The sequence below is a fragment of the Trachemys scripta genome, chromosome 11, assembly GCF_013100865.1.
Source record: "Trachemys scripta elegans isolate TJP31775 chromosome 11, CAS_Tse_1.0, whole genome shotgun sequence".
Taxonomy (NCBI): Eukaryota; Metazoa; Chordata; order Testudines; family Emydidae; genus Trachemys; species Trachemys scripta.
In genome coordinates, this window is record NC_048308.1 from 6809222 (window position 1) to 6825858 (window position 16637).

Below are 16637 nucleotides of genomic sequence, written 5' to 3' on the forward strand. Positions count from 1 at the left end.
TGGTCATCCACTTGACACATTCTTCGGCCGATGGATACTCCCTTTCTAGGCTGGCACCTCCCTAACCATTCATGTACATCAAGCATTCATCAGCATACATTCCATATCTTAACCATATTTTAATTTACTGTCTCCACCACTTTTGGGGTGTGTGCTAATTCATTTGAAACTCCCGGCCCTTTAATCACAGAGGGTGGGGGTCTGTCCTAGCAGCCGTTGAATGAAGTGAAAGTCACTTAACAGCTTATAGTGTTTGTTTACATTGTATCAATTACTTCAAGAACAAAGTCAGTTAACTTGTTTGTAAGTTTTACATAGTAGTAAAGTATCTTTCACAGGATAGATATAATCAATGGTTTCTATAGACAGTAGCTTACAAGTTTTAGCAGAAGACCCAAAAGATTTTTGTACTTGGTGAAACTGTTGGATTTTAAAGTGTGGGGGACAAATTATGAGGGGGTCACTGTCACTTGGGGGAATCACTGTTAGTACCTTCTTTTATATCCCTACAGCTATCTTGAGTAGTTTCGTATCATCTGCAAATTTTGCCACCTCACCGTTTATCCCTTTTTCCAGATCATTTATGAATATGTTGAATAGGACTGGTCCCTGTACAGACCCTCTGGGGACGCCGCTATTTACCTCTCTCCATTCTGAAAAATGACCATTTATTCCTATCTTTTTACCAGTTACTGATCCATGAGAGGACCTTCCCTCTTATCCCATGGCTGCTTACTTTGCTTAAGAGCCTTTGGTGAGGAACCTTGTCAAAGGCTTTTTGAAAATCTAAGTACTCTATAGCCACTGGATTTCCTCTTGTCTACATGCTTGTTGACCCCCTCAAAGAATTCTAGTAGATTGGTGAGGCATGATTTCATAGAATCATAGAATATCAGAGTTGGAAGGGACCTCAAGAGGTCATCTAGTCCAACCCCCTGCTCAAAGCAGGACCAATTCCCAGCTAAATCATCCCAGCCAGGGCTTTGTCAGGCATGATTTCCCTTTACAAAAAACCATGTTGACTCTTCCCCCAAAAGTATGTTCATCTATGTGTCTGACAATTTTGTTTTTTTTTTACTATAGTTTCAACCAGTTTTCCCAATACTGAAGTCAGACTTACTGACCTGTAATTGCCAGGATCACCTCTGGAGCCCTTTTTAAAAATTGGTGTCACGTTAGCTGTCCTCCAGTCATTTGGTACAGAAGCTGATTTAAATGATAGGTTACAAACTACAGTTAGTGGTTCTGCAATTTCACATTTGAGTTCCTTCAGAGCTCTTGGGTGAATAACATCTGGTCCTGGTGATTTATTACTGGTTAGTTTATCAATTTGTTCCAAAACCTCCTCTAATGACACCTCAATCTGGGGCTGTTCCTCAGATTTGTCACCTAAAAAGAATGGCTCAGTTTTGGGAATCTCCCTCACATCCTCAACCGTGAAGGACGATGCAGAGAAGTCATTTAGTTTCTCCGTAATGGCCTTATCGTCCTTGAGTGCTTCTTTAGCAACTTGATCCTCCAGTGGCCCCACTGGTTGTTTAATAGGCTTTCTGATTATGGTGTACTTTCCAAAAGTAATAGCAAAAAATTTTTTGTCTTTGGCTAGCTGTTCTTCTTTGGGTGATTGCTCATGTGTATGCACAATAGGTGTGCATGCTCGTCATGTGCACCGGTGCCGGAAGTTTTTCCCCTAGCAGTACCGGTAAGGGGGAGCGCCCCCCACGACCCCTGGAGTGGCGCCTACCTGGCGTGGTATAAGGGGAGCTGTGCGCTCCCCCCACCCTCAGTTCCTCCTTGCCACCAGTGAAGGTGCATTGGAACTGCTCTGCTCCAGTTTTGCTGTAGCTCGTCCCCAGAACTGTTCGTTCATTTAGTATCTGTAGTTAGTTTAGTTAGTCAGTGAGCCCAGGCCGGGGCACGCCCCGAGCCCCATGATTTAAGTCATGCGGTTCTTGTCGGCGTTCTATGCCAAGAAGTGATCCGCACACAGACTGTTTGCGCTGCTTGGCAGAAACCCATATTGGCGAGAGTGCAAGATTTGCAAATCATTTAAGCCTCGGACCAAAAGAGAAAGGGACATTAGGCTCCGAGCCATTCTGATGGAGTCGGCGCTGACCCCGACCCCAGTACGCCGCTCCGAGCCAGTACTGGGCACCGCGGTGTCGGTATGCGGTGATCCACCCATGCCATCGACTAGTTGGCACTGCACCCCGTCCATGAGGCACACCAAGAGGGCCAAGAAGACTCCCTGTTCGCAGCAGCACCAAGGGAAATCTGGGACAGAGGCTAGGCCCATGTTGGACAGTCCTCAATCCCCACCGGGACCTAGGCCCCTGACTCACGTAGAGCGGAGTTGGTTGGTCCCTTTGGAACAGGCCTCTCTGGATGTCCGGATGCCGTCCACCCCTGAAGCCCTCGAGGTGGCCCGGGACGTCTTGTCCATGCCGGTGCCCGGAGCACCGCCAATGTCGGCCCCATGCTCCAGAGACAAGCCTCTGCTGTGTAGCCCCCAGCTTGGTACCGGTCTTGGTCAAGGGAACGTTCCCGATGCCAGTCACCGCCCATCATCCGCTCGGGGCAGAGTCCACATGGATTGCCCTCGACGCCAACCAGACTCTCGGGCTGGGTTCTGTCCTGCCGGGACTCGCGGCACCGGTCCTCCTCAGAGAGCAGACATTGACAGGACCGCAGTGGACGTCGTCATCAGTCCCTGTCTCGGAGAGTGTACCACAGTAAGTCACGGCACGGTCGTAGACGCCATTCCCGCTTGGGCTCCTGCTCCAAGTCTCCGCCAAGGCATCAGAGCCCCGGGCGTTGATCGCCGGCGCCTCGCTGTCGTGGGTCCGCCTGTTGAGGCCGTTTGCGGAGCAGCTATTACCATTAGTATCGGTACCGGTCCCGTGACCATCGAGATCACAGTCCTGTGACCTTCGCAGATCCCAGCACCGCTGCTCCTCCTGGTCAAGAGACCGCAGCGGATCCTACGCCAGCCCAGTCTCCGTTCGTAGCCCTCCTTCGACGGACCAGACCAGTCAACCAGGCCCCGCCAGTGCCACAGCAGGTGTAGTGGCACCAAGCGTCGTGACTGGCCCAGTGGTACCAGTGGGCACCGTGGCTTCCAGTGCAGCCCTCGGTGGCCGGAGCTTCGGAAGCACCGTCGGCCTCCCTCTCCAGACCCCTGAGAAAGGAGTCGGTGGGACGCTCGTCCTCGGTACCACGCCCGGAGTCCAACCAGGTGGTGGGATCCTCTGGTGCCAGCTGACACCCAAAGCACCGCACCGGCCTCTTCACTCTGCCTGGAGGAGGCGATTGTGGCCCCACCTTCCTCCATCCCGCAGGAGGACTTCAGGGCCCACCAAGAGCTCTTAAAGAGGGCAGCAAGTCTCCACCTCCAGGCAGAGGAGATGGAGGAGCCCTCGGACTCCCTGTTGAGCGTGTTGTCCCCATTGGCACCGGGTAGGGTGGCCTTGCCGCTCCATGAAGGGGTGGCTAAAATTTCAAATGCCCTGTGGCAAACACCGGCCTCATTGGCCCCTATATCAAAAAAGGCAGAATGCAAGTACTTTGTACCCACTAAAGGGCATGAGTACCTATATACCCACCTGGCGCCCAACTCCCTGGTGGTTGAGTCGGTCAACCATTGGGAACGACAGGGTCAGCCAGCCCCGACCCCAAAGAACGAACAAACTCTCGGAGACTGGACTCTTTTGGAAGAAAAATTTATTCGTTTTCGAGCTTCCAGTTACGATCGGCAAACCATCAGGCCCTCTTGGGTCGGTATGAATTTAATCTGTGGGGCTCCCTGCCTAACTTTGAGGTCTCCCTCCAGGAGCATAAGAAGGAGTTCAGGGCGCTGGTGGAGGAAGGGGCAACGGCAGCTTGGGCTTCCCTGCAGGCTGCCTTGGATGCTGTGGACACGGCCGCACGTTCAGTGGCCTCCACGGTGTGCATGAGACGGGCGTCATGGCTCCTGCTGTCAGGGCTCTCCAGTGAGACGCAATCTTCCATGCAGGATCTCCCGTTTGATGGGAAGGCTCTGTTCGCAGAGGAAACAGATACAAGGCTGCGTGGAATGAAGGACTCTCGCACGACCTTTCAGACCTTAAGTATCAGGGGGTAGCCATGTTAGTCTGTATCTAGAAAAACATTTAGATTTATTTGGACATAAGCTTTCGTGGGTAAAAACCTCACTACTTCTTCTTTCACTCTATGCATCTGAAGAAGTGAGGGTTTTTACCCACGAAAGCTTATGCCCAAATAAATCTGTTAGTCTTTAAGGTGCCACCAGACTCCTTGTTGTTTTTCTAGACCATGGGTCTCTACGTTCCGGCTCCGGCAAAACTGAAGTTCAAGCCGCAGCAGACTCCAACCCCGGCCGCCCTCCCGAAGTACGAGGCTGCCCATAAGAAGCAACGGGACTATAAGAGATGCCCTCACAAGCAGTCTCGGCCTGCCCTCCAGCCTGGATCCTCCAAGGGCAAGCAGGCGGGGAAAAGGCGATTTTGACGGGACGCTCAGGGGCAACCCACTAGTCCTCATCAGGGATCCAACCCCAATAAAGCTTCCCTTCTCCAACTGGTTCTGTGCTTTCCTTCCAAAATGGTCTCAACTCACTTCGGACCGAAGGGTCCCCAACACCATCTCCCGGGGTTACACCCTCCAGTTTACCTCCTCCCCGCCCAACCACTCTCTGCCCCCGTCTCTCCTGCGGGACCCCTCGCACGAAGCTCTGCTTGAGCAGGAGGTGGGGCGGCTCCTAGGACTACGAGCAATAGAAGCGGTGCCTGAGGAGTTCATGGGTAAGGGGTACTTACTCCCGTTATTTCCTTATCCCGAAGGCCAAAGGGGGGTCTCAGGCCCATACTGGATCTACGGGGTCTGAACCAGCATGTGGTGAAGCTCAAGTTCCACTGGGGTCTCAAAGGACATGTGACCATGTCACAGGATACTGGAATCCATCTAAAATCTGGTACCTTTCCATTTAGAAGGAGGGGTGGGGACCCAGAGAGACAAAAGATTCCTGCCTTGTTCAAAAGCTATAAAAAGGGGGGAGGGAGTGGAACAGAACAAAGGGGGCTGCAGTCATAAGAACACCCCGGCTTTCCACCTAAGTAATGTCTGCTGGAACTAACAAGCATTGTACCCGGGGAAAGGGTTGGGCCCAGACTAGGTTATTGGAAGCTTATTGGAACATCTCTGAGGGTGAGATTTACTTGTATATCTCTAGCCCGAAATAACACGAATTCGGATATAATGCGGTAAAGCAGCGCTCCGGGGGGGCGGGGCTGCGCACTCCGGCGGATCAAAGCAAGTTCAATATAATGCGGTTTCACCTATAACACGGTAAGATTTTTTGGCTCCCGAGGACAGCGTTATATCGGGGTAGAGGTGTACTTGAAACCACTTAAATCCTACTTTTTTTATACTTAATAAAATCACGTTTTTGTTTATTAGTAAACCCAGAGTGAGTGATTAATACCTGGGGGAGCAAACAGCTGTGCAAATCTCTCTATCAGTGTTATAGAGGGTGGACAATTTATGAGTTTACCCTGTATAAGCTTTATACAGAGTAAAACGGATTTATTTGGGGTTTGTATCCCATTGGGAACTGGGTGTCTGGGTGCTGGAGATAGGTGACCTGCTGAGCAGTTTTTGGTTAAAGTCTGCAGCTTTGTAGGCGTGGACCAGACCTAGGTCTGTGTTGCATCAGGCTAGCGTGTCTGGCTCAACAAGGCAGTGTTCTGGAGTCCGAAGCTGGCAGGGAAAACGGGCTCAGAGGTAATTCCAGCACATCAGGTGACAGTTCCGAGGGGTTCTCTGTGATCGAACCAGTTACAAGGGCATCCCATTGGAAGAAAATACCTAACTGCTAACTAATGGGTACTAACTATAATTATATACAAAGAAAGTCACAAAGAGCTATGAAGACAAGTGTAAGGAAAGATCATGCTAAGAGCTCCAACTCTAGCCGCAGGTGGTGAGAAGGAGGTTGGGACAGTGCAGCCCTTATATAGCCATGGGAGGGGCTATGCAGGGAGGGGCATTGAAGTCTGCACGAGGAGGGGGTTCTTTGAGCACAGAGACAGAGATTCCAGACAGAACTCAGAGTCCACCTATAAGAACAGATAATATAAAGTGTCTGGAAATAAAACCATCACTCTCTTCATGGTGTCATGGACTGCTAAGGATAAGGAGCAGCTTTTGACACAGATACAAACTTCTCCAACACTGACCCCAGCTCAAGTGACACATTCTTGGTTTTGATGTGCCCCTAGGAGAACTGGGATCGTCATTGATGTCAAAGCACCTACTAGTACAGATTCCATTACAGAGATCGTCATATGCAGCTGAGCTGCCCCTAGAGAAGATATATTCCTACTCTCTGTCCTTGGAGCATATGTTCTCTCATTCTTCAGCAGAGAACCCTCTCCTCTGAGGTCAGTGATGAACACCACAGAAAAATATACTAGTTTTCCCTGCAGGGCTCAGACACTGTGAGCTCATCAGGAAAGACACTGGCCTGGCCAAAAATATACAAGTCAGCCATATTACATTATGGCACCACAGCCCTATTGAAGATACTGCAGTACACCATGCTCAACGAAGAGGTCACTTCCCTCATCACTTGTCTCTGGCCAGACTACCTATGCCAGAAGATCAAGAAAAAGGGGACAGAAACAATAGCAACCTATATCACCTCTACAGGTACTCATCTTCATTGCTTGATGAAGCAGTACTGGTAACAGATGACTTAAGAGCATTCCAGAATCTTGTTAGGTTTGCTGAATTCTTGGAGTGCTGGCCCCTGTGTATATTCCACTGTGTGTACACATGCACTCCCTTTGAGACCAGAGAATTCTTGCAAGCACCGTTCGTTGGTCTACACCTGCACCCCTGTTCTCCTCATGCTCCGCATGGGGAGTATAAGGGGCAGGGTGGACTGACTCTCTAGCTCCTTCTTACAGCTGCATGGCCTGAATTGGCACCATGGATGGACACCTCCAGTGTCCAGAGCTTCTCCTTTCTCTTCAAGCTGAGGCAGTTTTGGCTGTCGGACTTGTTGCAGATAGTCCCTTGTGCACCTCCCAACCTGCCCTGACATAATATCTCAGAATAAAAGTCAGATGTTGCACCTGATGCCTTGAATTTTGACTGCTGAGCACTACTGATAGTGTTCCCTCAAGACTAACTTCTCAAATGGAAAATATATTCTATATGAGCCATCCAAAATGATACAGGCCTCAGGAGGCCCTGAGACTCATCGACTTTAAGGACAGAAGAGACCATCATGATTAAGGTTTAAGTTTTTTTCACTGTTATTTTTAGTAAAAGTCACAGACATGGGCAATAAACAAAAATTCATGGAACCCTGTGACATTTCTGTGACTTTTACTAAATATAAGGGCAGGAGGTTTGACAGGGGAAAGACTGAAGCCCAAGCAGAGGGGAAGAGAGTCTGAGCCCTGCTTCTGGGGTGTGTGGGGGGCGGGGAGGAGTCCAGGACCCACCACTGTGGTGGTTGACAGCTCTGGGGCCCCTGCCGCAGCCCCAGTGGCTTGGAGCTCAGGGATCCCTGCCCCCCGTGGTAGCTGACAGCACTGGGGGTCCCGTGTCTGTCTCTCGTCCCCCCCCCCCCCCAGCAGCTCGCATATCCTGGGTCTTGTAGACCATCCTCTCTCTTTTATTATTGTTTGGGTTTTTTTGAGATAAGGAATGATCATTGTTATTCTGGGAAAATAGCATAACATAGATACCTATTCCCCCAACCACTTTGGCCTCAGAGTTCTGTGTAATTATTTTGTTAAATTGTTTTTAAGGAATAGAGGCAGGGAAGTTAGGCCTAGTCTTCACTTACCGGCTGGTCCGGCGGCACGCCATCGATGTTCTGGGATCGATCCCAGAAGTGCTCACAGTCGGCGCCGGTACTCCAGCTCGCCGAGAGGAGTACGCGGCGTCGACGGGGGGAGACTTCCGGCCGCGTCTGGACCGCGGTAATTTCGGACTAAGGTACTTCGAATTCAGCTACATTATTAACATAGCTGAATTTGCGTACCTTAGTCCGAAGTCCGCACTAAGTGGGGACCAGGCCTTACTGTCCATTGGGTAACTGAGGCAGATGTACTCCTCTAATGATGAGGCAGTGCAATAGTTAAGACCTTCAAGCTATGCAGAAATATGACCCGTATTCATAATAGGAATATGATCCACAAGTTGATGATCTATTGTCACTAGATACCTTTTACAAAAATGCTAACAATGGCACATAACTAACTTCCTGTTCTTTTATAGGCATAGGCTTTTAAAAGGCCTGTTTAGTAGCATTTACAAGTGTCAAAGTAAACACTTATCTGACTCATGAAGCAATGTTTTTCTGTTTTGTTTTGGAATTTTTTTTAAATTAGCAAGATGTCCTGTTTTGGTCATTAATAGAACTAATTTTACTACCTGAATTTCTCTGTTTATTAGTAGTTAGCTGCAGATCTTCCTGTTCTAGGATGGTGAGTAGGGCCATATTATCTATTTTGCTAACGACAGAATTACCTGCCCCAGAATCCCGCCATGTGTGCACCTGAAGTTCAAGAGTGAACTCAAAACTGGCTCCTTAAAGGAAGTAGGGAGCAATACAGAGAGCATGCTCTTTGTTTTAGTAGTGTTTGTGGCAGGGAGGATTTACAGTATTAAGTGCTTCCAAAGAGTGAAAGTATGTGATGTAGGTCGCTTGGTCTGACTGCATTAAAATGGAAAAGGAGATAGAGCTTTATTCTGTAGATGGAATAAATATTACTAAATCTCTCTGTGTTACAAAACAGATTTTAAGGTGAAAGAAGAGACTTGGGTTTGAATACGTAAATGCAAATTCCGCCCTTAGTTAAAACCCACTGAAGTCAGTGGGATGGTTTGGACATAACTGAGAGCGTAATTTAGCATTTAAGCTGAGGCGGTACAGCTTGCCTATATTTATTAAGTAGAGAAGTTTCTTTTACATTTCCAATGTTGTAATTTTCTTTCAGTGGGAGGACAGAGGTCCAGTCTGTGCAGTATGGTAAAGAAAAAGCAAACAAAGACAGGGTATTTGCCAGGTAAGATATTTACATTTGTTTGTATGGAATTTAATTATATGGTAATTAATACTTCTTAGACTTTTTAGTAGGTTACTTGGTGGTAATTTTGACACATGCTAGAGCACTTCAATAAGCTTCCTCCGAATACCAGTATATTTGGATGGAGATGTTATGATAAACTACTTTTCTCTGTTCTTTTTTTTTTTTTTTAATAATGGACATGCAAGCTTTATCTCTTTTGAGCTGATCTTTTGGTGGAGTTTAACCCATACCAAGGAGTTATAATTTGAATACTGGAACTTATCTTTTTATCTGAGGGGGGCAGAAGCGGTAGGGAATCACATAACCGAAAAAAGGATACTCCGGTTTCTTCCTTTTTATGTGTTTGCAAAAAAAAGATTGCAAACTCTTCAGGGTGGGGACTGTCTTCCAATCTGTACAGTACCTAGCACAGTGGGGGGCCGCAGTACAAATAATAATAAAATTTTCTACAAGAAGAATTTTCTTACCTTCATTCTGTTGAAAGCTTATGAGTTTATGGGTATGTTCATTCAGTGATAATATTCTAAAATTGTAATTCCCTTTAAAATATTTGCCCTAAAAGCCCAGTTTTTTATAAATGTGTGCTTCACTATAACCTCTACTACTGTAATTTTGCTATGAATTCTCTTGAGAATGCCTTCAGAAGTGATTCATTATATCATAATTGGCTGACTGTAGAAACTGTTCTGCAGTATTGTAATTCTAATTATTATTTTTCTGCTGGATTCCATAGTGTCCACAATATGCTAGGCACTTTACAAACAAAAGGAAGCATTGCTCCTGCCCTGAAGAGTTTACAATCTGAGACAAAGGGTAGGGAAATGGAAAACAATGTATGTGTAAAATAGCTAAACTGGTGATTGTCCATCTCTTGGAAATAAAATGTTTTAATGAGACAATACGAAGATTTGTATGTCTCCTGTTCTGATTTACCCACATGCTGCCATGTATTTCATGTCATAGCAGTCTCGGATGATGACCCAGCACATGTTTGTTTTATGAATACATTCACAGCAGATTTGACAAAACACAAAGAAGGTACCAATGTGAGATTTCTAAGGCTATGTCTACACTGCTGTAGTAAGTCGACCTATGCTATGCAACTCCAGCTACGTGAATAACGTAGCTGGAGTCGACATACCTTAGGTCGAGTTACTGCGGGATCTACACTGCGTCGACTTACCTTACTCTTCTCATTGGGGGGTAGAGTACAGGAGTCGACTGGAGAGCAATCTGCAGTCGATTTGATGGGTCTTTACTAGGCTACAACAGTGCCATACGGAAGCCTGTTCTCACTTTCAGGTGACATTGTAAACAAGACGTGGGAAGCATTATCTCCTGCAAATTGTAACCAAACTTGTTTGAGCGACTGGCTGAAGTAGGACTGAGTGGACTTGTAGGTTCTAAAGTTTTACATTGTTTTGTTTTTGAATGCAGTTATATTTTGTACATAATCCTACATTTGTAAGTTCAACTTTCATTATAAAGAGATTGCAGTATAGTACTTATATTAGGTTGTAATAAAAAAAATAAAACGAGCACAGTATTCTGTGTTGTAATTGAAATCAATATATTTGAAAATGTAGAAAACATCCAATAAGATTTAAATAAATGGTATTCTATTAGTGTTTAAGAGTGCAATTAATTGCGCAATTAATTTTTTTAATCGCTTGACAGCCCTATAAATTAGCCTTCGAGCTAGCCAATATTATGGCTCAAAGTGCTGTCACATGGAAGTCAAAGCTTGAAAACTTTCCAAAGTACTACAGTACAGGGTAACAATTTTGTTGCACATAGTTTAAAACAAAACTAAAATTAAAGCCAGTTTATTATTATTTTTATCTCTCTCAAATCCAGAGAAAAAGTATTTCTTTTGGATGGCCGTCAAAATCAGAACAGCTACTTTTGGCTTAATATCCAAAGGTGTTTTCCCATTTATGCTCAGTAGGTGTGAGAGAACATCCTGGGATCTTTCACGTTCTATTGACTAGAAATGGACTACCAAGGAGAGATGGATTTTTTCAACACTTCCATATAAAATGTCTTTATATCATCATCCCAGGTGTCAAAATAAAAACACATACCCCTAATCTCTTTTCGTTACCCGAGTGATGTAAAGGTAAAATCTCTGAAACTGCACAAAAAGGCTCCAATCCTACAATGTTTTTAATCGCATGATTAATCGCGATTAATGTTTTTAATCGCTTGGTAGCCCTGTTATTAACATTTTGTTTTTATTTTGAAGAACACTATAGTAGTGATTGGGAAAAGCCGTGAATAAGAGCTTGTCTGCAATTATTGCTTTTCAGAAAGTTCTGACTTAATTAAAAACTACACTCTTGTCAGACCTCAGCAGCTAAGTATGGTTGGGCAGAGCCAGTACTTGGCTCCAGGAATACATAGATGTCTCAGAAAATGATGTTCGTTATTAAGTAGGTGGCACTCTTCTCTTTGAGTCAGTGCTGAACAGGGTGGATTTGATTTAAATCACTAGTCAGGGAGACTCGATTTAATCATGGATTTCTACATAAAAATGCATTCTTGTTGGTTGTTATAAACTTAATACAGATTCTTCTCAACTCAGAGATAGATGTAGGTTTCCTTTTTAGAAGGTACACACTATACAGTTTTAATGTGATTTATTTTGAAAACTTTTCAAATTAGTTTTACAGCTATATCAGAAAATGAATGATTGGTTATTTCATTTACCAAAGGTAACTGAAGCTAATATTTATGAAGTCATTGGGAGGTGAACTATCTCCAATTCAACAGGTTAATAATTAATATTTTGAGGATTTTCTTGCCATGCTGTATTAGGAGGAGAACATCACCAGACAGACATTTAAATTGTTTTGTTTAACTAAAACAACAACGTTATGTATTCTGGATTTTTTTCTTGAACAGCAAACATATAATATTTTAACAAAACAAGCATATGAATTTTTGAATGTAGTTAAACATACAAGTTTTTTAAAATCAGGTTTGTTTTTGTTAAGATTGTTTTTAACTAAAATAGTTAAATGAAATATTAAAAAAAAAAAAAAAACAAATTAAATTGACTATGTCAACCAGGTCAACATGAGAAACTTAAAATATTGGCTTCTGCAGCTAACTCAGTCATCTTCATCTTCATTTTCCTGTTTGTTCATAATCTGGAAAAGAAAAACAAGCTTTCCTGCTTTTTCAGGCCCCAAACAATTTCTCAATTTGGAATGAATTATTCCAAAGAAAGAAAATATTCTTTCTACACTGTCAGAAGAAGCTACTGCTGTTAAAAGTGAGATTATCACTTCAACAGTCTCTGAATCCAAGTGCTTAAGTGACTTTCTTTAAAAGATCATCAGCAAATATATTTCTTCAATGGTTCACCCTTAGCGCTGAAGTTTATTATAGTTGGCATTATGGAGGGATGATTGCTGGATATCCATGTCATAGCCAACTCCTCTTCTTCAGCAGTTAAGGTTTGACCCTGGTACCGAGTATTGAGAATATTCGCAAGAAAATGAGCTAGAGATAGCACTTGTCCCATTCGTTTTTTTAAATGCTTGTAATTTAACTCTGACATTGCATATTTCTCTTTTTAAGATCTCACTCAGTTCATTCCAAATTTCAACAGCATCAGCAATAAAACAGCTATTTCCCTGCATTTTATTCAAGGCTACAGAAATAGGCTTCAGGGTACTCAGCATGTGTTCAATACAGTAACTCCTAACTTAACATTGTAGTTATGTTCCTGAAAAATGCAACTTTAAGTGAAACAATGTTAAACAAATCTAATTTTCCCATAAAATTTAATGTAAAGTCGGGGGATTAGGTTCCAAGGAAAATTTTTGGGGGCAGACAAAAGGCATTATATACTGTACAGTACTGTACTGTGGTGGGGCGGTGCCCTTGGCTTACCCCTGGGGCTCAGGGCTGGGGGTGCAGAGTCTGGGAGGGAATTAGGGTGTGGGAGGGCGCTCAGGGTGTGAGCATGGGCCGGAGGACTCAGGAGGAGCAGGGGCAGCCGTGCAGCCAGCGGCCGGAGAGAAGCGGCGCTTTCCCCTTCAAAGCGCTGCTTCTCTCCGGCCAGCTTTGAGGGGGAAAGGGCTGTTTCTTTCTGGCTGTGCGGCTGCCCCTGCTCCTCCTGAGTTCTCCGGCCCGTGCTCGCAGGGCTGCATTCCGAAAGGGGCTCTAGAACTGCAGGCCAGGGCCCCTCCCCCTTAGCCGGGGGAGGGGGCAGCTTCCCCGCTCACTCACTCCCTTCCTCCCAGAAAGTCCAAAGCACTGCCAAACAGCTGTTTGGCGGTGGGGGAAGTACTGGGAGGGAAAGAGGAAGGGAGGGGGAGGAGGTGGAGAAGAGGAACTTGTGCAATGCTCCCTTGTAAAGTCAGCCAAACGACGTTATAAGGGAGCGTTGCACAACTTTAAACAAGTATGTTCCCTAATGGAGCAGCGATATAACTTCGAAACAATGTTAAGTGGGAGTACGGTAAGTGAGGAGTTACTGTATTTCTCTTAAGCCCAATGTTGAGAACTTTGGCTGTGACAGCGCCATCTATTTTTTCATGATTTTGTTCACAAATTGTCATCAGATTAGGCCAGTTCTTGATATAGTGCTCAAAACAATCCACTGCTGAGTTCCATCACACATCTTGTGGGAGAGTTAGCATGGTTCCTCCCACTTTTTTCAGATCAGCTGCTGCAAAGTGATTGTAACGAAAGTATTTTGCAATTTCAACTACGTTAGCCTTTATTTCTGGAACACTGAAGTCTATGACTAGGAGGTGCATCAAATGAGCACTGCAAACGTATGTTGCAGTGGGGGAGGTTTCAGTTGGATATTAGGAAAAACTTTTTCACTTGGAGGGTGGTGAAGCACTGGAATGGGTTACCTAGGAAGGTGGTGGAATCTCCTTCCTTAGAGGTTTTTAAGGTCAGGCTTGACAAAGCCCTGGCTGGGATGATTTAGTTGGGAATTGGTCCTGCTTTGAGCAGGGGGTTGGACTAGATGACCTCCTCAGGACCCTTCCAACCCTGATATTCTATGATTCTATCTACGATCTAGCCAGCTTTCTATCCACCTTATAGTTAGTCCACTCATCCAGCCCATACTACTTTAAGTTGCCGGCAAGAATACTGTGGGAGACCGTATCAAAAGCTTTGCTAAAGTCAAGGAATAACATGTCCCCTGCTTTCCCCTCATCCACAGAGCCAGTTATCTCATCATAGAAGGCAATTAGGTTAGTCAGGCATGACTTGCCCTTGGTGAATCCATGCTGACTGTTCCTGATCACTTTCCTCTCCTCTAAGTGCATCAGAATTGATTCCTTGAGGACCTGCTCCAGGGACAGATTTTTTTTAAATTAATTTAATGAATTTTTTTTTTTTTTTAATCAGAGATGAGGCTGATTGGCCTGCAGTTCCCCGGATCCTCCTCCTTCCCCCCCCCCCCTTTTTTTTTTTTTTAAAGATGGGCACTACAGTAGCCTTTTTCCAGTCATCCGGGACCTCCCCCGATCGCCATGAGTTTTCTAAGATAATGGCCAATGGCTCTGCAATCACATCTGCTAACTCCTTTAGCACCCTCGGATGCAGCGCATCCGGCCCCATGGACTTGTGCTTGTTCAGCTTTTCTAAATAGTCCTGAACCACTTCTTTCACCACAGAGGGCTGGTCACCTCTTCCCCATGTTATTAGCTTGGCACTCTCTTCACTCTCTTTTAAATAATATCTTCTCATCTTGGATACATTTGCAGCATTGTCTGTGACCAAGCTGCGTACTAGACATTTGAATTTTTTTTCACAGTTTGTTACAGCTTTTATGCTACTTCTTGTAAGTATTCTGCTGTGTGTGCATTTCCTGATGTATCAATTGTTTCTGTAAGGAAGACATTCCTTTCTTCTCTTGTCACACGAGCACATACAACAGGATCATTGTGGACATTGCTCCACCCATCAAGACTCAGGTTCACAATTTTACCCACTAGAACTTTTGCACACTGTTCAATTTCTCTTTCATACACTTTATCCAGCAATTTGCCTGCGACATCTGCTCTGTTGGGTGGACTGTATCCTGGTCTTAGTGACTGAAACATGTTAATGAAGTGTGGGTTCTCAATCATACAGAAAGGAGAGTTTGTTGCATAAACAAACAGGGCAATTTTTTCATCAATTACTGTATATACTCGATCATGAGCTGGTTTGTTTATAAGCCGACCCGACCCCTCCCCCCCAAGATGGATAAGTAAAAATGGAAAATTTTTATGACCCGTTCATAAGCCGATCCTATGCTTCAGGGGTCAGCAAACTGGCTCCCGGGGCATCAGGATAAGCTGCTGGTGGGCCGAGATGGTTTGTTTACCTCGCGTTCACAGGGACAGAGGTAAATCTAAGTAAATGAAGTGTCCCAGCGCGCCGGCTGCTTACCCTGACAGGCCGGACAGGAACTGGTGGGGAAATTTTTTTGGGGGGGAGAAACTAGGGGTCCGGGGTGTAACCCCTGTGACCACCCCCCACATGACCCCACCCCTAGCCCGGGACCCCCACACTCTCCCTATCCCATCCCTTCCCACCTTATCTGGGGGGAGCCAGGGGAGGATGTCTCTGGCCTGGCTGGAGCTGCTCAGGCAGGCTGGGCGGCACGGCCACAGCCTACTCTGGGGGGCGGGACGAGCAGCACGGCTGCAGCCTGCCAGCCCCGGAGCTGCAGCTGCTTCGGAGGCTGAGGGGAGAGCAGCGTGGCCAGAAGCGGAGAGACTCTGCCCTTGCCTCTTCCCTTCTGGCTCTGCTGGCTGTGCTGTCTCTCTTGGGCAGAGGGGCTGTGTCCCACCTCTCCCTCTCTGTACCCGTTCATAAGCCGACCCTCTTCTCTGGTGCTTCCCTTTTTTACCAAAAAAATTCGGCTTATGAACGAGTATATACAGTACCGTACCTCTTTTTGTAATATGCTGGTTCTTATCACAGACTTATGTATGGCTGTTTCTGGATGATGGAGATTTTTTTTCTTTTTGCTACGGGTGATATACCAGGGGTCGGCACCTTTCAGAAGTGATGTGCCGAGTCTTCATTTATTCACTCTAGTTTAAGGTTTCGCATGCCAATAATACATTTTAATGTTTTTAGAAGGTCTCTTTCTATAAGTCTATAATATATAACTAAACTATTGTTGTATGTAAAGTAAATAAGGTTTTTAAAATGTGTAAGAACCGGGCAGTGTGAGTGCCACTGAAAATCAGCTCATGTGCCGCCTTTGGCACATGTGGCATAGGTTGCCTACCCCTGTGATATACTGTTGCTATGTGATATACTTGATGTGACTGAAACACTATCATTGGCAGATAACTCTGAAACTTATGGTGATCTTGAAGGTGGATAGTCTTCAGAATCCTGTTTGTTGAGGATGGATTCTCCTAAACAAAATAAGTCAATGCAGTTATTTAATTATTATTACCATACTGCTCATTTATTATTGCTCATTGCATTCACTGACACTTAGTACTACTTTAAAGGTGAAATTGTAAAAGGAAGATCTGTTATTTCAGCTATTTATTT

The 16637-nt window shown here is 45.3% G+C and overlaps 1 protein-coding gene across 4 annotated transcripts in view; it reads left to right on the top strand.

Annotated features, from left to right (window-relative positions):
- Window positions 1-16637, top strand: part of PTPN4 (protein tyrosine phosphatase non-receptor type 4) — a 214436-nt gene that overhangs the window by 137217 nt on the left and 60582 nt on the right. For all 4 annotated transcript variants that reach the window (XM_034785419.1, XM_034785420.1, XM_034785421.1 and 1 more), the window contains one exon: window positions 9012-9080. In XM_034785419.1, coding sequence (XP_034641310.1) covers window positions 9012-9080 — 69 coding nt within the window. The remainder of the gene's footprint in view (window positions 1-9011; window positions 9081-16637) is intronic.